This window comes from Lolium rigidum, chromosome 3, assembly GCF_022539505.1.
Source record: "Lolium rigidum isolate FL_2022 chromosome 3, APGP_CSIRO_Lrig_0.1, whole genome shotgun sequence".
NCBI classification, from domain to species: domain Eukaryota; kingdom Viridiplantae; phylum Streptophyta; class Magnoliopsida; order Poales; family Poaceae; genus Lolium; species Lolium rigidum.
The window spans coordinates 352,908,454-352,931,148 of record NC_061510.1 but is presented as its reverse complement, the minus strand read 5'-3'; the positions used below and the strand labels follow the sequence as shown (position 1 = coordinate 352,931,148).

Sequence of the window (22,695 nt, the reverse complement as noted above, 5' to 3'; positions counted from 1 at the left end):
GCGTCTTTATAAGCCGGATCCCGGGAGCCCTAGAGGCACAACCACAACTCATTGTAACAACGCGAAAGCGCCCGGATAATTCCGGACAAGCGGCGGTAGGCCCTGTCATCGTGCGGGTGTTCCGAAGCTGGGTAACTCGCGTACCACCGTCCCGTGTGCACTCCGCCCTATGGCCCCTACTTCTTCTCCCCCTCGTGAGGATCCCTCCTCCGAGGTACCGTCGATTAGGCAACGACAATTATGGATCTCCAGATCCCGCTATTGGTTATTGGTCGGAGTGAGTACTCAACCATGTCCGCATAGTTCACGAACCGTAGGGTGACACACTTAAAGTTGGATGTTGAAATGGTAGTATTTGAATATGGAATGGAGTTCGAATATTTGTTCGGAGTCCCGGATGAGATCCCGGACATCACGAGGAGTTCCGGAATGGTCGGGAGAATAAGATTCATATATAGGATGTCATTTTATGTGAATAAAATGTCGCGGAAGGTTCTATGGAAGGTTCTAGAAAAATCCGGAAGAAACCACCAAGGAAGGTGGAGTCCACATGGGACTCCACCTCCATGGCCGGCCAACCCTAGTGGGGGAGGAGTCCCAAGTGGACTCCCCCTTAGGGGGCTAGGCTAGGTTTCCCCCTCCCTATGGAAGGTTTTTGGTTCGGGTCTTATTCGAAGACTTGGAGACCAACTCTTGGGAATCCACCTATATAATGAGGGGCATAGGGGAGGGGGCCGGACACACCAAAGGCACAACCTGGCCGCCCCCTTTGAGTGGCCGGCCACCCCCTCCCAAACCCTAGCCGCCCCCTTCTCCTCCATAGCTCCCGCGTGCTTTAGCGAAGCTCCGCCGGAGTTCTCCACCGCCACCGACACCACGCCGTCGTGCTGTCGAATTCAAGAGGAGCTACTACTTCCGCTGCCCGCTCGGAACGGGAGGTGGACATCGTCTTCATCAACAACCGAACGTGTGACCGAGTACGGAGGTGCTGCCCGTTCGTGGCGCCGGAACCGATCGTGATCAAGATCTTCTACGCGCTTTTGCAAGCGGCAAGTGAACGTCTACCGCAGCAACAAGAGCCTCATCTTGTAGGCTTTGGAATCTCTTCAAGGGTGAGACTCGATACCCCCTTGTTGCTACCGTCTTCTAGATTGCATCTTGGCTTGGATTGCGTGTTCGCGGTAGGAAAATTTTTGTTTTCTATGCTACGTTATCCTACAGCTTCTTGTATTGAACCAGAGACCCTACCACTAGTTCAGAACTGAATAATGGCTATTTTAAAACTTAAAATTATGATTTTCGAATTTTTGAAAATAAAGAACTACATGTAGCTAGACCTCCATTTATCCACTCTCCTTCTGGTAGCATGGACATGCGAGCAAATTAAAATTCTTGACGTGCATGCTTCTTGTATTGAACCAGAGACCCTACCACTAGTTCAGAACTGAATAATGGCTATACCCGGAGAGGAATATACACGGTTTTTGTTTCTATCCATAGGAGTGAATGAACAAATATTGACGGGCCAAATAATTTAGTTCACACACTTGAAAGAGACACGTTTCAGTGAAGCTGTACTCTTTACTATTAAATGTGAGTTGGTCGTTTGACACTCAACGCACTTTGATGGTCGTCATTGGAAGCATCATGTCCGTCCAATCTACCGCAGACAAGATCCACCATCAGATGCTCTCTCCCCCGCTCCTGGAAACGCCCCTCCACCCGCAGACCTCTCTCAGATTGTGCCTCCCCATCCCCTTGTCTCCAACTCGATCCAATCGCGCCGCCACCGTCTCTACCATCCACCCTGCCGGCCATCCCAGCCCTCCGAACCGCCGGTCGGGCCACCATGCCTCTACCTCGCCTCCCCTCCTCCTGGTGACCAAGACGCCCAGATGGGCCTTCCGAGCCCGCATCCTGCCCCGCCTACCACGTCGCCTTCCTACCAATCCCGCCGAAGACCTGCCACCACGAACCTCAAGGAGCAGCGGAGGCCAGACCAGAAGTAGCACGCGTCGGACGGCGGCGCGGCACGAACAACATCAGCAGGGGCATCGCAACTCGCAGATTACGACGTGGTGGCGCCGCACAACCAAGAGAATCTCCTCACGCGACGAGATCCTCCCCGCCGTGATCGGATAAGCCTACTGGCTACCATGATTCTCCTCTAAGCCAAGTGGTCTATTCTCTGCAGTAAGATGTTAATAGCTGCCGCCGGCTACATGCTGGCCCTCGCGCGCGACACCATCGTCATGCGCGCCTCGCGCAGGTAGCTGCTCCGGCTGAAGGTCCCTAATGTCGCGGCCAGGCGGGACAAGCTCCTCAGAGAGGAGAAGATCCCCCACGCAGTTCTGCCAAGCCGGTGGGTGCCATACTCCAATCCGCCCACGCCGTCGAGAGTGAGTTCCAGGTCGAGCAAGGAATCACGACGAGCAAGGTTTTTCCTTCCAGCAAGCCCATCATTTGGTTCACGGCAAATAACTTGAACGGACGATTTTTGTTGATGAAGGTGCAGACATCTTCTTGCAGGTCGAGTACTACGTTGCAGCATTTACTTCTCAGTCCACGTACCACAATCTATGATGATACATGAAACACACTTGGGGATCATAACAAATCATCAAGTAAAGAAAATCAAGTGAAATGCATTCTTATGCTCAGATTGGTCAAGGGAGCTTTCGGTGAAACTTTTGTGCTACCGGTGCTTAACCTAACTCCTCAGATACCATCAAGTCAATGCTTGCACACATTTCGACTTCTAGCTATTGTTCACAGTTTTCATCACATCTAATCTTGATGCTATTTACTCTTAACAGTAGTTGCAAAAACTGTATTATTTTGTTTCCATGCAATTCTGAATGAGTTTCTTCAGATCACGTAATTCACATGGGAAGAAGAAAATGTTTGAGGTTACCATCTCAATACATTACTTCGACCTCCTAAATAGCTATATGTTACTGAATTTGTCATTTTTTTGTTTCATGTCTGCAGGAAACAAAATTACTCTTGAATCTGGCAGTGATTGAGCTAAGTGATATTACTTTTCCTGTAAGTTTTTCCTCTATATTTCCTTTCTGATGATTCCCTATTCATTTTCAATTCCACATTAACTAAAAGATCATAGGTTGGATTTTGGTGCTCCGCATCTTCTGCTTATATGGTCTCACTACAACTAATTGAATTTATAGTTTCTTATATTGTCTCACTCTCTGTATTTGCGTAGTGGTTTGCATGTTATTTTCCCTTTGATTGGTGTCTATGTAGTATTCAATATTAGGTTCAAAGGCATGAGCAATTTATCCATTGTTTTTTGTTGCACTTATTAAAGATGGGTACTAATAAAGCTCAGACAAGGAGTACATCCTTCATTTTTTCACTTTTAATAAATAGAAGCATGGTATTTGGGACTTACCAACTTACCGTTAAATATGCAGGTTTCAATCTCAGGTCTATCCATCATTTTACATCAAAGGTGCTCTTTTGAAAACGATCACTCCTTCAGGTACCTTTTTGTTGGAATGTTTCTTTCCTTGTCTCTTCGGTTTGACTGCCTTTCACTAACTTTTCTGTATTGTAGTGATAAGTTGCCTTAGATCATCCAGTTTGAGCCAATACAGGTTACACTCCAGGCCATATATTTCACTTCTGATGTGTATTCTGGCAACAACAGTTTTTTTTTGTTTGCCATTTTCTTTCTACCAAATAGACATTGTGCAAACAAGCTTATAAATTAATGTTTTCCATTTTCCTTCTAAGCTTCTGGGTGAAACTTCTTGATGGATACTAACCCCCACTCAAGTGTGCTGATAAGATTTTCTCTATAACCTCTGACTATTGCTACTCCAGTCTATATTGGTGTGCGCTACATGGCACTACTGCTTTTCAGTATGTGGTGTTTTTTGGTTTATGAAAATCATCTCGTATTCTTTAGAATTGAATTTTTAGTACATGATGTTTATGTGATTACATTTGTGCGAGTGATTATGCCAAGCTGCAAGAATTGTTAATCCCTGTACTCTTGAGCAATTAAAATAGTACTACCACTATGTTTCTTTTCACATTGACTTATCTTGGTCTTGTCATCTTTGCATTGACAGTTCTCATGTTCGTGGTGATTATGCTTGAAGCGCCGGTCTGCCACGACCATGGACACCGTGCGGGACAATGTCAGCCGGAAAGCTGTGATGCTCCTAATCTCCCATGTAAGTCACCGCTCCTTTCATCTGCGTGAGTGTACTTGTACTATTCGTATACTCCTAATTGTTTGATAACGCGAAAATTAGAGCAAACTACTCTACATTTTTGAATCTTACAATACATATACACAATCTGTGCATAGTATATCCTGTTTCGAGCTTAGTACAATAAAACCAAGTATAGTTTGACCATGCGGAGATGAATATGCGCTACTTGGGTGGCATGAAAGCACCACATGACAAGGAAGGCACCAATGGCACTGTCGATGTTATGATCTGGATAACCAATTAAAAATTTGATGGGATGTGCCCTTGGGTAACTTATTTGAACCTCCTTTTGTTACCTATACCTAAATTGCTGATGGTATCTGCAAGCTTGACATCAAAGATCCTAAGCACAATATTGAGTGGACTTTTCAGAAGGTGGAGGAGGATCTGGTTATACAATGATGTAAATCGAACCCCTTCGAGCATAGCAAAGGACCCTGCCTGGTGATGTGCCCTCTCGATCTGAATAGTATTATCCTTTTATTTATACGCACCACACGAGAATAGGGCTTAGCAGTGAACAGATGAAAAGATTGGCAATAAGAGAAAGATAGTAAACAACTTGAAGGGATATTGCACAAAGTCGGGAGTAGTTTGCACGATGGAAATTCGTTTTTCTTAATTCACAATGTACTGCTCTTGTGTTTATGTTGTCATTTTAGATTACGTATGCGAAGTGATTAACCGATCATCTGTTAACCTATTCTATCCAGGTATCCGAGTTATGTATGTGTGAAGTCGCAGAGACAACATGGAAAGGTCAATAATATGAGCTTCTGGAAGTACTAGGAGTATGATTCTCCATTTCCTTTGGAGAGCATGGCACGTGAGATGTGGTATGAAATAGTGTATAAAGGTGAAAGCACAATTGGTGACTCGGTGATTTTTCTCCAAAGCTTATCTTTCTTGCTTGCAGGCAGGGAATTCTGAATAAGAAAGAGATATCAGAGGTAACGGGAAGGTTGTGTTCTCCAGTGTAGGCGTCCAGGCTGCTGATAAGCTCCCCAACCTATCATTTCCCAGTTGACATAAAGACTGGGCAAATCCAAAGCAACCTTGGATGAAGGCTAATGTGTACGAGGCTTTTCATTCTAAAAGTGGAAGCAGCACACCCGCCATCGTCATCTGAAACCAAACATGTGAAGTTCTAATGTATGTAGCTGAAACAATTCCCAACTACTACGATGCCCTGGGGGCGGGGCGAAGATAGAGCATCTATTGTTGGCCTTAACATCCTCCTTTTTGGACCCTGCCATCCTGCGAGGAAAAGAAATGTTATGTATACGATAGATCAACCATCTTAAAATATCTTTTGAGAATTTTGCTGCTTCCAAATTTGAAGAGAATGTATTTCATCCCCTGATTTTCTTGTTAACTTTATTGTAACAGACAATGTATACTCAGCTGCCCGTCAGTGATTAAGATATTCTCTCCCCGACAGAAAAAACCGATATCTTATTGCTCAATGGATGCAATGGTTGTGATGCAATCATCTGATTGAAATGCAATGGTTGAAAACATATTTTTTAACGGTGCTTGCATATCTTTCTTTCTATATATGCGATTATTTATGTACATTTTATGTTTATAAGTAAGACATGCCTGAACCACTTATTGGAGTAATTTCAAGAATCAATCTTATAGAAATAGGGCCATTAGCCGTAGCAACGCACGGGCATTCAACTAGTACTAGTACGGATGTCGGCCTTGGTCTTCATTGCAGTGAAGCATTCCTCTCCAGCCGCGTTCTTCAAACCCGACCCCAAACAAATTTCTGTTTAAAAGTAACACTTTATTTATAATTTTGAAGATGCTTCGTTCCTTTTAAATGAAAAAACATTGAAATAACGAACGAACATCCATAAACCTTGGAAGACACCAATATAGGGCATACAAAAAAAACCTATACTAGAGGTCGGCCCTAATCTTCTTCGATGTTGTCGTCGTCGCTGTCATCGCCTGGGCAGCTGTGGTAGTGGATACGTGAAGACTCTGTGTCATACACCTTGATGCTCATCTTGTCGTTGCCTTCGTAGAAGAAGTTTAACAAGCAGCCGACCTCGACGTTGTGATTGCAGGCAAACCTCTTCCAGCCGGTGTGGAGGTACATCTTGTTTTCCCCGTCGAACAATAAGTTCACGGTCCACCTGCCATTGGCCTGGGTAGTGAGTGGCTACTCTCTGGCCTCTCCATCGTGTTGTAATTTACCTGAACCCGATTTTTTCTGGACAAATCTAGGGTATTCAGTTTTAGAAACGCGAAACCCAAGAAAAATAAATTACCTGGCCCATCTGCCACCACCATCGGAAACCCTCCTGAAGCCCCACCGCTCTGGGCCAATCCTATACACCGATCAGGCTGGTGCCTAATAGGCACCGCACACCCTGGTCGGGTATTGGGCCTGACCCATTTACGTTTTCCCCTCCTTTTCGTTTTTTCTGTTTTTTTTATTTCCATGTTGTTTGCTTTTCTGTTTTTTTGTTCAAATTCAGAAAAGTTTAGATTCGAAAATAGTTCAAATTGAAATATGTTTAAATCTGAAAATAGTTCAAATTTTAAAATGTTTAAATTAGAAAAATGTTCAAATTTGGAAAATGTCCAAATTTGGAAAAATAACCAAAAATTTGAAAATTGTTCAATCCCAAAAAAATGTTCAAGTTCGAGAAATATTCAAAATTTGAAAATATTTAGATTTCAGAAAAAACTAAAATTTAAAAATTCCGGGTTTTAAAAAATCGGATCTAAGAAGAGTCAGCTTTTGGAAAACGCAAGAAAAGAAATAGAACAGAGAACGAAAAAGCAAAAAGTAAAAGAAAATAATAGGTGGGGGAATGGTGGGCCGGCCCAACAACCGGCCTGGCGACCAGGTCGGCATCAGCAGCCCCCGCTGGTGGGGTGGCGCTGCCTTTCGGATGGTCGACCCGACTCCCAGCCAGCCGCCAGAAACCCTCCTCAAGCCGCCGCTCTCTGCTCTCGTCTCCAACCCCGCGACGCGAGCCAGCCAACGCCGACCAAGCTCCGGGAGACGCCGCCTATGCCCACCCTAATCGGGACCCTCCTCGCAGCCCTCGTCTGGTGCGCCGCCTACCTCGCCGCCGCCATCTCCTCCGCCTTCTAACCCCCCTTCCTGCTCTAACCCACCACCCCTTCCCCTCCTTCTAAACCCTACCCCTACCAAGACCCCCTCCCCCTCCCCACTCGTCCGACAGCCCCGCGGCGCCATGGGTTTCGCGCAGCTCGTCATCGGCCCAGCCGGCAGCGGCAAGGTTGTCCCACTTCGACTCCTCGCCCACTTCCTTTCTGGTTCATGCTCGATTCAACTCCGTCGAGGATTGTTGTTTATTTTGTGCTGTTGATTGGTTCTGGGTTTCTTTTTGGTTCATGCTTGATTCAGTTCCCGGCGCTAGACTATTGTTTATATTGTGCTGTTTAGATTGGTTTTAGCTTTGAGTCCTATCTGAGGTGATTCCCGATGAAATAGTTTACTTCTAAATTTTTCTAGTTATCTATTAGGGTTTAGTTAAGTTCACTGAAGTGAGATAGATATATACCGACACATATTCAGGGCAACTCGCCCCATCGAAGTGGGTTGAACCTGATGTTAGAGCGACTAGGGACAAGACTAGAAGAGATGGCGTGTTCTAATTTACTGTCGTTGCTGTGCAGTCCACCTACTGCTCCGGTCTGTTCCAGCACTGTGAGACGGTGGGCAGGAGGATTCATATGGTCAATCTGGATCCAGCCGCTGAGCACTTCAGCTATCCTGTATCTACGGGTAATAATACTTTTACGCCTCTACTCATATTTAGATATGCCTTTGTACTCCTATTTAGATATGCCTCTTACTCAGCTTCTTTTGGTGTTCTTTCTTCTTCCAGATATCAGAGAGCTCATATCGTTGGATGATGTCATGGAGGAGCTTGGGATGGGGCCGAACGGCGGCCTCATCTACTGCATGGAGTATCCTATTGTGTGAAAGCATGTTGATTTATTGTTGATTGTTATCTTCCTTCCAAGCTAGTATTTGGTTATGAAGTGCCCCTGTCGTTTCACTTTGGTACCTATAATGGGGTTGGAGTTGCAACATTAGGCTGCTGTGGCAGATTTGCTATTGTAGCACATCGCTGCCAATTGTTCTGCGGAGTACCCTGAGGCTCACAGATGTGGTACATATTAATTTTGGAAGACCCTACTTGCTTGGTAAATTGTCACTGGATCTGGACGATCCTCTAGGTCATGCTAGTGCCATGGTTTTAAAGGCGTCGCCTAGGCGTCGCCTAAGCGACGCTTAAGCGTCCGGGCGTTCCAGGAGGGCAAGGCGTCGGCGTCGCCTTTGTTTTCTGCCCAAGGCGTCCAAAGGCGTCTCCAAGGCGTCCAAAGGTGTCGCCTAGGCGCGAAATCGCCGCCTTGCAAGAATCTGGACGCCTCTGTTCTGTGCGCGGGAAACTTTGGGCTGGTAGGAGGGGAAAACAGAAATGGCGGGCTGGGAGGGAAATTGAGGGCCATCTATAGGGGAAAGAGAGGGAAGAGAGAGAGGGGGAGCTCCTCTCACGCGACCTCCCCAACTCTGGCCAGATCTGCTGCTGCTCCTTCATCTGCCGGCCTCCCCAGCTCCGGCCAAGCTTCTGGCCAAGCTTTTGGCGACTCCTCCCACCGGTGCATCCCTCTCCCAGAGGGGAAACAATGTACAGCTTTCATGACAGCTTCTCTTGGTGCCTTGGTGGTGTCTGGTGTGTGTATGTGATGCACTTCTTCTTGCCTGCTTTGCCTCTGCTTGCCTCTGCTCATCCTACCTAGCTGATGCTTTGCTTCCAGCAAGGCAGCCTCAAAGGCGTCGCCTTGCAATGCGCCTTGAGCGCCTAGGCGTTGAGGCGCCCCCCCATCGCCTTGGGACGCCTTGGCGCCTTTAAAACCATGGCTAGTGCTTTATTACGTCTTTTGGTGGGATGGTCGCAAATATGCTTCATTATGCCTAGAAATTATATTTACCTTCTGCTTACTTTTCACTAGCAATAGTTGTATGCATATGTTCCAAGAGCAAATACTTTCACTGTGCCCGCATGATTTGCTATCCCAATAGCAGATACTATGACTTTCAGTTATTGTTTCAGTTTTCCGCTCCATTTGTTCAAGTCATTTGCTAGGAATGTTTCTTTATGCACAAGATTGATAGGCACTGTTGTGCTGCCAATTTTATTATTCCCTTATGTTTTTGTACTCAAAAGTCAAAGAAAAAGAGCTACATTTGTAATCTAGGCTCTGACCAAATTCATTTTGATCATGCAATTCCAAGAGGATGTGAACATTTTTATATTGGCAACGAGGATCTTATGCTGGCAGTTGTTGTTTCCTTAAGAAACCCTTAGGCACCTTGAAGACAATTTGGATGATTGGTTGGATGAACAATTGGAGAACTATTTGGACGATGACTATCTTGTGTTTGACTGTCCAGGTAATCTTCATAATGCCTGTTTTCATGCTCTAATTATATTTTGTTAACTTCATGTCACCTACTATTCTTTACACATAAACACCTGCATGGGCCTAGTCTAATGAGTTTTTCTTTACTTATTATGTTATGCTTGTGCACTAACTGTGTACTTGTTGCCATCTTAATCCATCTCTTGTGTGGTTCTGTAGCAAGTTTTACTGTATGGAAAGTCTGACATACCTAGCTTGCTTAACAATTACCTAAAAAGGTTAACCCAAGGCTCCACATATTGTTTTGGCAGGCCAGATTGAACTCTTCACTCATGTTCCAGTTCTACGTAACTTTGTCGAGTATCTGAAACGGAAAAATTTCACTGTTTGCGCTGTGTATCTTTTGGATTCGCAGGTTTGAATCACTAATACAGTTTTCTTTTATGACAACATTGAACTCCAACCCCAGGCTGATTTCTGTTTGTTTTTCTTGGTGCAGTTTGTCAGTGATGTAACCAAATACATTAGTGGTTGCATGGCTTCTCTTTCTGCTATGATTCAACTTGAACTTCCTCATATCAACATCCTTTCGAAGATGGATCTGGTTTCAAACAAAAAAGATGTAGAAGAGTATGCTATCATTCTTTTACCCTTTGCTTCGCTCTAACGTTTTAAAGTCGCCCCTTTTTGTATGAATAATGTATTTTTTTTTTGTATTTCTAGCTATCTGAACCCAGAGGCAGCAGTTCTTCTGTCACAGCTGAATCGAGAGATGGCACCTCGGTTTGGCAAGTTAAACAAGGCTTTGGCTGATCTGGTATGCCTTCTATGAACCTGAAATTCTTAATTCTGTAGAATTTCATCCTTCATGTAGCCCTGTAACTGTCAATATATTGCTGTCAGCTACGTCTGTTATGCCCTACACTCATAATTACTGGACCTGTATCTCCTGCATTGGACTTATATTAATGAAAATATCAGCGTGGTTAGATTTTCTCTGATGACACATGGCTTAAGTTTTCATTTAGAACGACCCATTAAGTTCTGGCATCTGAGCTCTGACCATGCACTAGTAAAACTGACTTGCTTAAAAATTATGTTTTGAGTTCCATGATGCACTTCTGTTGTGAACTTGTGATTCCATGAACTGTGGCCAACTCGCCTTTGCTTTATTTGAAGTTAGGCCAGGAAGTTTAACCTGTCTAGCATGATAGCCCGTGCCAATTTATATTCCAGCTAGATAACCAAAACTATGTTTGGCTATGGTGATTGGGTAGTCTGGACTTCTCTAACTTATAAGTAGATAAAAAGCTTTAGAGAGCTTTGATTTGTGCGAATACCATGTTTGGCTATGGTGATTGGGGAGTCTGGACTTCTCGAACTTATAAGTAGATAAAAAGCTTTAGAGAGCTTCGATTTGTGCAAATACCATTATTTGAAGGAACCTACAGTAGGTATCTATGGATTCGTGAAGATTGCAGGGATTTTCGCACACATGCTTTCTTTTACTCCTTCAGTAGTGATAAAATTTCACTTTCTGATCGTTACTTATTATTTTGTTAAGCCCAGCATGAAGTTCATGGTCTAGGAAAAATAATACTATCAGTTTACCTATTAATAGTGTTGTCATTTTTGGGCTCTTCCTTGGGCTCAGATTTATCGGTGTGTGAAGGTGTACGAGACCGAGAAATTCATGTTGGCATGCTCTAGGTCAACATTTGGAATAGATGGCTGTATTGATGTAGTTACCTTGTTTTATTTCTTTGTACATATCAGCATAGACATGCCACTTGTCTTTCATGTGCTTCATTTTTTCCATTTGTTTTCCTATATTCTTGTTTGTTAGGTATCCAATATTGATGCCAGTACTACAATCTTGTAGGTCGATGATTACAGCATGGTGAATTTCATACCACTTGACTTGAGAAAAGAGAGCAGGTAATGCTGTTTGTTTTCTTGGTTACAATTCCCAAATGTCAAAGCCTTTTTACATAGTGTTTTTTGGGTGTGCGTCAAATGCCCTTTGCCACTTAAAATTTTGATCCCTACATGCGGCTTATACTAGTATGCTTACGGATGCAACATTAACAGATCATATTTGTAGAACACTTCACAATTTACTCTAGTAATATGGTGTTTTGCGGTCATATACTGGTCTGGCCTTTGATTTTTGTTTTCTAATTGTGGAGTGAACACTGTTGGGTGGGAATTGGGAAAGCTTCTATAGCGAGATGATTGTTCAGTTGAATTGCATGTGCTATAGCTGGGTTAATTAGTATGTGTAATACCACAGCATGCTGAGATCACACTTTCAGTTATTTCCATGGCATGTATGGATCAATTAGTCTCGAGTCTGTACATACTGATTCTGTTTTCATGTCCCTTGCCATCCTTGCTTTTCCAGCATTCAATATGTGCTGTCAAACATCGACAGTTGCATCCAGTATGGAGAAGATGCTGACGTGAAGGTTAGGGACTACATTCCTGAGGCTGATGAGGACTAATCGTTTTATCACGCAGAGGCAACAAACTAGCTAGTATCATGTAGCATCTCAATGGGAGGAGGGATTCACAGTATGCAGAAGTGCAAACAGGCTGAAGACCAATCTATCTATTTCAATCGTAGACCAGACGAAGCAGAATGCATCTGCTAGAGTGTGTAAGTCACCTATTTATGCTAGTGGATGGAAGCTATATATTGCTGTAAAATACTCTTCTGGAGCTGTTGAAGGACATGAAACATGAGTGGTAGCCTAAATATCCCGAGCCATCCACCCATTCTGTTGCTTTTTCTCTACTCCCTTCAAACCTTTTTAATTGACTCGGATTTAGTAGAAATTTGTACTAAATTCCGAGTCAATAAAAGGGATTGGAGGGAGTAATTTATTTGGCGGATGCAGGAATTTTATATTTGTCCTTCAAACCAGTGTTTACATGCACACCAATGAATTCTCGAGGATGAAGATAAAATATACATGATGCAATTAGGGGTGCATGATACCAAGTGCTGTTTTCTGCCCACATAACTTACATACCGGTGATTTCTTCATACTGAATTGTAACTGACTTTCTCTGTTGGGGTTGAGTTTTGGGGAAGTCTCCAGGCAGTTGTTGTACCGGAAGTAGTTGATCTTCGCTCAAGCCAATCTTCTCTTCGTGCCTAGCTACCGTATTGGGATCTCACTGAGAAGTGGGAAGGCTCCATTTCTGTCATAGTGCCAATCCTAACGATCTTCTTGGTTCATGGAGCTTAGTGGAATGTGCAATAGCTGGCTTCACTGTCCGTAACTTTTCCATTTCTATTAGCCAAGTCTACGAGGTCAGAAACCAACTCTAGGACTCCATTTCTTTTCCCATATTCTCGTTGGCTTTTCCAGTACCTACTTTTTTCTTAATCTCACCCAGCTTTAACACATCACGTCCTTCAACAATTGCCATCCGATTTTGAGAAATGTCCTTTTTGTTACTCTAATATATAGCTTTCAGTAGTCTCACTGTCACTGAATTTGGGTGCTGAAGTAAGCGCCGTCCCTGTCGAGCAGAAAGAGTTCAGACTAAAAATGTTGGCATCTGAAACCCAACTCTCCCAAATATTTTGGAGCTGTCATTTTCTCCCAAAGGTACTCGATTTGGTTTTGGTATCATTTTGCCCATTTTGCTTCCCCCCACCAATACTGCCTTTTGGGAGAATTTATATGGTCGCAAAAGCATGTCGGTACATCAGGGATGGCTTGTACCAGTGACTTAATTAGTACTACTTCCTTCCCCACGATGAAAGAATGTGTCATCCCTCCTTCAATTCTTGACCGCACAAAATACTTAAATGAGCTCTCACTTAAATTACCCTTTGTTTCGATTCACCACATCGTACTTTCAAAACATCGTTTGTCATTTGAATGATTTTCTTAATACCACCCCCCTTGACTGTCTTCTGGTGCAGCCCTTACTAAAGAAAATGGAGGATTTATTCAAATAAACCAATTGGGCTAATGCTGAACAATAGAATGTTTTTGATAAACTCGGCACTTTCCTCCTATGCTTGTAATATTGGTAGCATATGGAACTTGGGAGATAAGCAAGCACCCCTGTTGGTGATTTTTGAGAAGACTAGGAGCGAGGCTAAGTTATGGGCCCTTGCCTGCGCTAAACGGGTGGATTACTTGATGCCGAGAGAGTAGGCTTGGGTTGTATCTTTATGTTTTCTTTTATTTGATGTAAATTGTGAATCAATGGAATAGGCCAAGGCTTTTGCCCTCTTTTCAAAAAATAAATAAATATTAGTAGCATTCTGTCGTACATATAACTAGAAAAACAATTAATTATGAGTGCTTCTTTCTTGATCCGCACTCCTTGCAGCGAGCCGTCTTGTGTGCTCTTCCTTGTCAAACTCGACATGCCTTCAACACAAATGATAAACAAATGGGGTGAAATAGGATCACCGTTGGTTCTAATTGTGGGTACTACCGGTCATGTAGGCTTTTAGGTATAGCTCTAGCTCCCATTAACATTAATCAAGCCAATTAACACAAGATAATGAAATAACACAAGAATGAAAGAAGGGCAATTTGCCATGTTGGGCGGTGTCACCATATGTGATAAAGATGAACGAACTTGCTATTGATTGGTGCCCAATTTAGCCTATAGGAGCAAGGCACGGTGCCCCAATCCCTATAGGCAACTTGCATCACGAGAATTACACATACAACGTGTTATACTTCTGCCAAATTCATTTGCATAAGGGTGATTGAATCCAAGATATATGAATGCTAACTCATCGTTCTCTCAACTGTTGGACGCACCATGTTTATTATATTTCCATACTTTTCATCTCTGTCGCTGTTGATCAGGTTCATTACCCTTTCAGTTTCGCTTCGTTGGTTTAAGTGACTTCTGACATTGTTGGTTTCATTTTTATGATTTCTTGGACGAGCGCAACTCGTTTCAGTGCTTTTCATTCTTTGATCGAGCACAACAAGAAGCAAGCCCGATGAACCTTGTGTGAGGATTAATGGCAGACCCTCGAGGAAAAAAAGACTGATTTGCTACTCGAAGCAATTTTACGCGAGGGACTAAATTTAAATTAATTAGATTCTCAGAATCGAAGTAGTTCAGTTTACAGCTTGCTAAAACCATGACCTACAACTTCGGGCGTAGCAGTTGTCCGCTTCAGTTACAATTCTATTTTTATTCTGTTAGAAAAAGAACCGGCGAACTCAAAAGCAGTACAGCAAAGAACGCCAAAGGCAGTTATAAAAATTACAAGCAGGTTATGCGCACGTCGTTGGAGCGGCACGATGGCCGGGCCACCGAATCCTCCACCTCTCCTCCAGGAACCTGGGGTGGCAGCTTCGAACGCGGCATCACCTGTTGCGCCACCGGTGCTCCTTTCTTCCACTGCTCCGACCCAACAGCACCGCCGTCGCCTACTGCTGATGCCGCACCATTGGCGTCTGCTTCACGATGGACACCGGCCGCTTCCTCCTCCGTGGGGCGCCGGACCTGCGTCGTCGGCCCGTCGCCGTGGCGTGCAGGTTCGTCGGCGCTGTGAACCACCGGTCTCGAGCTGTAGGAGCTCTGGAAAAGGGCACATGCGAGAAGAAGAAGAAGGAACGGGTGCAGCGCGCGAGAGTGCCGCGCCATTGATGTGTGGTCAGGGTTTCGGTTTCGATCGGCGGGGTACTTACTACGTACTTATCGCTGCTGGCTTTGATTGAGCTGTGAGGCATGCCTATCGGCCCACACTTATATACCCGTAGAAGTAATGGCCTCCACGTAAGAGGTTTCCGTTTCGTATATGGCTGACAGCACTGAAGACACATATCGCGGTTAGAAAACAGTTGCATCATCGACGGGCTCAACCGACCTGTACCACGTAAACAACACGCTGACGATTCTCGTACGGCAACTAACAACTAGCTAGTGCATTGCCTACAAGGACTATGCGTACTATGCTCTAAAGCAGCACCGGCGATCTGGCAATTCTGCCAATGCAAAACAGGAAACACCCAACACCCAACACCCAACACCGGCGATCTGGCGATTCTCAGGCGATCTCGCCCCACCACCGTCGCCGCCGCCTCTCTTCCCACCCCGAGCGCCCGCCGTTGCTGGTACTCTCCGGTGCGTACGGCGGAGGGGCATGTCCTCCCGAAAGTGGACGGCGGGTTTCCCGTCGTTTGCCGAGGAGGTTCGGCTGGGCGAGGAGAGAAGGCGGAGGGAGCAGGCGGCGGTGATGGCGGAGGAGCGTCGGCAGGCTCTTCTGAGGCGGAAGCTGTTGATCCTTCAGATCAGCCTAGCCTCGGAATGGGCGATCGATCAGATGGAGAAGGGGTGGCGGCCGCAAATCTCAGGACAGGGTCTCGAGGAGCAAGTGGCGGCGGCGCTGGCGATGGTCCAAATGAAGGATCCCGAAGACCCGAGGCGTCTCATGGCGGAGCAAGGGTTGGAGGAACTGGAGAAGTGGGCGCCGTGATGCTCTCTCTTCGCGGCTCACCTCGGAGGCCTACTCCGGCTCGTGTGGGAGGTGGAGGTGATTTGGGTGCGAGGCTTGTTGGCTGTGAAGGTCGGCGGCGGAGGCTTGATCGGATCCGGAGAGGTGACCCGTCGCCGACGAGGTGCTCTTCGCCGGTGAGGATTGGGGGATCCGGCTCCGGTGTTCCGAGGCGGGACCCGCTTCGAAATCGAGCTGCTCGACGAGGTGCTCGGGACCGTCGATGGATTCCACCCGGGCGAAATCCAACCGTTGGTGGTTTTGAGGGAATGACGGGTTCCGGAATGCCGTCTTCTAGGATGGATAAAAGGGATGCGGCGGCGTTCGGACCAGAATCTCCCGACCAAGTCTAGGGTTCCTCCCGCCTCCCGGACCCTCGTGCGGGTCGGGAAGGATCTAGTTCAATCAAAATCGTTCACACCTTCGATTGCTACCCGGCTAGATCTGGTTTTCTTCCTAAGCCGACGAGTGATCAAGTTTGCTGATCTGTGGGGGGCGGTTGAAGGAAGGAGATCTTTCGTTGAGATCGTCAAGATGGCTGGTGGTGGTCGAGGACTAGGGAGGGCGGGAGGTGCCGTTGGTGGACGTGGTGCTGGTGGTCGTGTCCCTCCAACGACAGCGGCGACGTCGAGTGCACCGGCGATTCCTCTCAGCAGCGTCCCTGATCTGGTCCCAGTCAAGTCTGAATTCCAGCAATCTATGTTGCAGCAGATGGGGGGGAATGGTCAAGGTATGTATCCGGTGATGAATCCCAATATGTGGAACATGCAGCTGGCGCAATGGCCGCAGTTCTTTGGTAACCAACAAATTCCCCCGCCTGGTTTCAATCCTATGTTGATGATGCCGCAAGGAGTTGCTTCTACTCTGCCACAATCAAATAGCCAGGGAAGTAGTGCTAGCCAATTGCCTTTACGACGACAAAACTCCGGTAGCAACAAAAACAAGAAGAAAAGTATGAAGGGGACTGCTTCTGATGGTTCTAAGAATAGTGGTGATAGAAGTGGCAGCAACTTGCAGATGAATCTTGTCTCTGGGCCTGGACCTGCTTTGGATCCTAAATTCAAGAATGTGACTTGTTACAACTGCGGTGAGCTGGGTCATTATGTTGGATTATGTTCCAGAATCAAGAGGTGTTTCATCTGTAGCAAAACTGGGCACCATATGGACAATTGTCTGATGTGGTACTCTTTACTTCCCTACTTGCTCGATCGGGGGAGTGCCAATCTCGGACCGGGTTTCTTCCATGTGGAGGTGGAGGGACCGAAGGCTGTGCGGTGGCTAAACATGGATAATGTTGGTGTGGTGGTTGTCAAAGATGGGGAGATCTCTCGCTGAGGAACTTGAGAAATGCTTCAATGATATGTGGAAGGTCAACGCAGTGCTGGCAGATTAGACAGCTTGGGCCTAAAAGATTCTTGGTGAGATTTCCTCCAAGCAAAAGGGTCAAGGAAGCTGGTGGAATATCCCTCCATCAACCTCAAAAAAGATGGTGTGGTGATCTACTTTGTTAGCTCGGGAAGGTGAAGCTGAACCTTTTGAGGAATTTCGGGAGGTGTGGGTCAAGATTACTTGGGATTCCGGCTAAGTGGCTCACTTGGAAGACTATTTGCCGGGTTTCCACTTGCTCTTGGAGTTCTTGTAAATATTGACTGGCATGTTATCTTCAGAAGCTTCTACAAAGAGGTTAGAGTCAAAGTCTCTGTGAGGGACAAGTCCAAGATCCCTGCCAATAAGCTTTTTGAAATGGAACAATGCTTTTTCCTGATTAACTTCCTGGTGGAAAATGAGGGTGAGCCTATTGATCTGGATGATGATGATGGTGAGGATCCTGGTCATGCTATTGAGGAAGGCAAGCTTGATGATGATGCTGATCTTGGGGATGACTTCAGGGCATTGGACAAGAATAAATCTGGGGGAAGCAATAGCAAAATGGAGACTGATCCTTCCATTCCTAGTGGGTATTCTGGTCCTAGGGCTGCTCAAATGAGCCTGGAGACAAGTGTCCAAGCTAAGGTTTATGGCAAGGAAGCACTCATTCCTAATGAAAGTGTCTTGGTGATGAGAGGAGCTGAGGATAATATTGGGAAGAACTTGATTCAGCAATTTGATGATGAGAGTGAAGATGATCTGGAAGGTATCAATGCTGGGAAGGAGGTCATGGTGAGCAAGCCTGAAGTTCCAGTGCCTCCTATGGCTTGGAAGGAGAAGAAGCAGTGGGGTCCTGTGCAAGCAACCAGGATGAGTTCAAGAATCCCTAGAGATGGTAAGAGTGTGATTGAAAAAGCTCAAGACCTCAAGAAGGAGAAAAATTTGGAGATTCCTAAAGGTAATAAGACTCTTGGGTTTTCCAATTCTTTTGCTGCTCTTGATAATCATCTTTTATTTGATAGAGCAAAAAATGCTGGCATTAGCACTGGGGGTTAAAACCAAAAATGCTAATAGTGTAATTGAAAAAATAAAAGAAGGTGAAATTAAAAGACTTGAAGATTTCCACCTTTCTAACCTCGCCTCTTTTCTTCCCAAGGACATTAGTCTCTCTGTGGAAGAATTGAGAGCAGGGTTGGAGGAGGAGAGTGAGATGGTTGATGAGCAGGATGATCATTTTAGTGATGTGCACGATGAGATTGAACCATGGACTCTAGTCCGTAGTAGGAAAAAAGGTAGGAAAAGGTTGATCTTTAAAAATGGTAGTAGCCCTAATCTGGAATTCTAGAGGTCTAAATAGACCTGATAAAATAACTAGAGTGCATGATCTCATTAGAGAAGTATGCCCTGATATTATTTGCTTCTCTGAATCTAAAAAAGAGGAGTTCTCAAGTATTCATCTGTTGCAACTTGATCCAGGAGGTAGATTCTCTTGGAACTGGCTACCAGCTGTTAAGACAGCTGGTGGGATCCTTGTTGGCATTAGCTATGACATGTTTGATATAGTTAGATGGGATATTTCAACATACTGTATCTCTGTTCAGATAAAGGCTAAAAAAGATAATGTGGTGTGGAGAGTCATTGCTGTATATGGTTCTGCTTATGAGGAGCATAAACTAGATTTTATTAATGATTTACACAATGTCATGGCTAGCTGGAGTGGCCCCACTTTGATTGGTGGTGACTTCAATCTCATTAGAGAAAAATGTGACAAAAGTACTGGCAACATTAACCAACATTGGGCTAACCTGTTCAATGATTGGATTAATAAGTTCAGTCTTATGGAGCTGAAAAACCCTAGTCGACAGTACTCCTGGGCAAATAATCAGGATAACCTGGTTATGGCTTTATTGGATAGAGTCTTTGTCTCTACTTGTTGGGATGCTTTGTTCCCTGCTAGTAGTCTTACTTCTAAACCCAGGGTTGGTAGTGACCATACCCCCTTGATTGTGGATACTGGTGCTTTAAAAAACCCCCACAATAAGCAGTTTAGATTTGAAAAATGGTGGCTTAAAATTGAGGGTTTTGATCAGGTTGTGGCCAAGTTTTGGCGAGTCCTTGTCATCTCAAGAATTCTCTTGATAGATGGCGAGTTTAAGATGAGGAAAACTAGAATGGGTTTGAAAGGATGGTCAGCTAATATTGAATCTGCACAAAGAAAATGCAAACAAAGTTTGATTGCTGAATATGACCTCCTTGATATTCATTCTGAAACCAAAAAGTTATCTCCTGTTTCCAAAAAAAGGATGAAAGATATTTCTATTGAGTTGACTAATATTTGGAGTAATGAGGAGATAAAAGCTAGACAAAGATCTAGAGAGAGATACATCTTAGAGGGTGATCGTAATACTGCTTATTTTCATGCTGTAGCTAACCAGAGGAGAAGAAAGAAACAGATTTGTAAGCTGCAGGGTGAAGATGGTATGGTGGAGGATGATAAAGGTATGTTAGATATTGCTGTTTCTTACTATAAAACCTTATTCTGTAAAGAAACTTGTTTGGATGTGGATCTATTAGATGACTTTTGGGATCCTGAGGATATGGTGTCCCAAGAACACAATGATATGCTTAATGCTGATTTTTCTGAGAAGGAGGTTAAGGATGCCATCTTTGGTTCTTATGCTGAAGGTGCTCCTGGACCTGATGGTTTCTCTTTTCTTTTTTATCAACACTTCTGGGAGCTCATTAGAGCTGATTTCATGGCAATGGTTAAGGACTGGAATGAGGGAAAGTTGGATCTGTATAGGTTAAACTTTTCTCTGTTAACTTTAATTCCAAAAGAGGCTGATGCTGTAACTATACAGAAATTCAGACCTATTGCCTTGACTAACTGTAGTTTTAAGATTTTCTCCAAGTGTGCTACGAATAGGCTAGGTTTGGTTAGTGAGGATCTTATTTCTCCTAACCAAACAGCTTTTATCAAAGGTAGGTATATCTTGGAAAGTGTGGTTTCTGCACATGAGATCATTCATGATGTAGTGCATAAGGGTTTATCTGGTCTAATTTTCAAATTAGATTATGAGAAAGCATATGATAGGGTTGATAGAGATTTCCTCTTGAGGGTTATGAGAATGAGGGGCTTTAGCCCTAGATGGATGTCTGTTATTGAGGGTTTATTGTTTAAAGGTTCTGTGGGTGTCAGGATCAATGATTGTAATAGTCAATTCTTCCTGACTAGTAGAGGTGTGAGGCAAGGGGACCCTATTTCTCCCATTCTCTTTAATTTCATGGCTGATGTCTTTACTAAAGTCTTGTGCAAGGCTGCTGGTGATCACCAGATTGCTGGGCTTATGCAAAATTTGGGAGGAGGTGGGATAATTAGCATGCAATATGCTGATGATACCCTCCTCTTCTTAGAAAATAAGCTTCAAACTGCTATAAACTTGAAATGGATTCTTGCTTGTTTTGAACATATGTCTGGTATGAGAATTAATTTTCATAAGTGTGATCTTGTACCTATGAATGTGGATGAGGATGATGCTCAACTTATTGCTCAATCCCTAAGTTGTAAAATTGGGAACTTTCCTATGAATTATCTTGGAGTTCCTCTTCATCATAGTAAACTTAGAAAAGAAGATATCCAACCTGTTGTGGATAAGATTCTCAATAGAGCTGGGGGCTGGAGAGGAAAACTTCTTAGCCATGCTGCTAAGCTTGAGCTGGTTAAAAGTGTGCTGGCTAGCATTCCTCTCTACCTCCTTAGTGTTATTAAGTTTCCAAGATGGGCTATTACCCATATTAATTCCCAAATGGCTCATTGCCTATGGGATAACTATGAGGGACACCATAAATACCACCTAGCCAATTGGGGTTTGGTGACTAGGAAAAAGGAGTTTGGTGGGTTGGGCATTCCCGACTTGGCAGAGATGAACTTGTGCCTTTTAGCCTCTTGGATTAAAAGGTATCACTTAAGTGAGGATAAATTGTGGAAAAGGATAGTTGATGATAAATACAACTTGGACAATCCTAATTTTTTCTCTTGCACTCTGAATGGTGCCTCTCCCTTTTGGAAAGGAGTTATGTGGGCTGCCAGAGCTGCTAAAATGGGGTATCAATGGAAGGTTGGAAATGGTAGAAATATTAAGTTCTGGGAAGATCACTGGTTTGGCTCTTGTTCTTTGGCCATCCAGTACTGGGAGATTTATGTCCTAGTCAATGAGCAGAATAGGTCTATTGCTGACCTTTGGGATGGATCTTCCCTGAAAGTAACTTTTAGGAGATGTTTTGACCATAATCTGATGTTACAATGGTTTGAGATACAACAAATTGCCCAAACTATTTCTTTTGATGATACAAAAGATAGTTTGATTTGGAATTGGGAAGCAAATGGTATTTACAGTGTTAAATATATGTATGCTGTGATTAATTTTGGTGGTATTATGCCTGTTAATATTCATTGTGTTTGGAAGATCAAAATTCCTCCTAAAATCCATTTCTTCCTTTGGTTACTGTTTCATAACAAATTGCTCACTAGAGATAATTTGGTTAAGAGACAAAGTGTGGATGATTTAACTTGTGTGTTCTGCAATGAGCTGGAATCTTGCCAACACCTTTTCTTTGATTGTGTTGTGGCTTCTGAGCTTTGGAGGGAAGTTTGTTCTGCCTTGGAGATTGGGTTTGTTGTTTCAAATATGCATGTTGTCTCCTCTCTCTGGGAGGACAAAAAGAAGAATAGTCTTGTTAATATGATCTTTGCTGCTGTGCTGAGAACTCTCTGGATTACCAGAAATGACTTTGTTTTCAACCGTTCCCCATGGCTTGGCATGCAGGGGCTGTGGCACCACTTGCTCTACAATGTTGCTCAGTGGAAGATTCTGTTGAAGGAGGAAGGAAGAGGGGTGCTGGCGGCGATGTTGAGCAAGATGGGGGGGGTAGCTCGGCTGCCGCCGCTGCTGTTGTGGCCGGAGCCTGGTTAACCCCACAGAAGAGGGCGAGAACGACACTGGAGGTCTGTGACTTGAATTGCACAAGAGGGCTTGGTCCAATGCTGATCACTGCGGAGGAACTGAAGAGAACGCTGGAAGCAAATGATTTGTTCCTGGTAGGTGATGGTGCAAGATTCCAAGCTCTCGGGCGGCCTTGATGTAATCTGTGCTGGTTTATGGTGCCTCTGGC

The 22,695-nt window shown here is 44.5% G+C and overlaps 2 protein-coding genes and 1 long non-coding RNA gene across 3 annotated transcripts; 2 read left to right on the top strand and 1 right to left on the bottom strand.

Moving 5' to 3' along the window:
• The first annotated feature begins 2,687 nt into the window (after window positions 1–2,687).
• Window positions 2,688–3,732, top strand: LOC124700313. The gene is made up of 3 exons (XR_007001705.1): window positions 2,688–3,048; window positions 3,448–3,472; window positions 3,618–3,732. It is a non-coding gene; the product is annotated as an uncharacterized LOC124700313 (long non-coding RNA).
• A 3,550-nt stretch (window positions 3,733–7,282) lies between these two features.
• On the top strand, window positions 7,283–12,423 carry LOC124704080 (GPN-loop GTPase 3-like; the record flags this gene model as incomplete). Its single annotated transcript, XM_047236324.1, is given in 9 exon segments — window positions 7,283–7,510; window positions 7,911–8,019; window positions 8,123–8,204; window positions 9,611–9,696; window positions 9,977–10,080; window positions 10,165–10,295; window positions 10,389–10,482; window positions 11,548–11,603; window positions 12,070–12,423. Coding segments are annotated over 9 exon segments (807 nt in total). The 3' UTR covers window positions 12,170–12,423.
• A 2,498-nt stretch (window positions 12,424–14,921) lies between these two features.
• LOC124697233 lies at window positions 14,922–15,305 on the bottom strand. Its single transcript, XM_047229854.1, has one exon. The coding sequence runs from the start codon at window positions 15,303–15,305 to the stop codon at window positions 14,922–14,924; it is 384 nt and encodes a 127-aa protein (XP_047085810.1).
• Between the last annotated feature and the right edge of the window lie 7,390 nt (window positions 15,306–22,695).

Bases quoted from the DNA above. Each gene is read 5' to 3' on its own strand.
- LOC124697233 (XM_047229854.1), bottom strand. From the start codon at position 15,305: ATGGCGCGGCACTCTCGCGCGCTGCACCCGTTCCTTCTTCTTCTTCTC.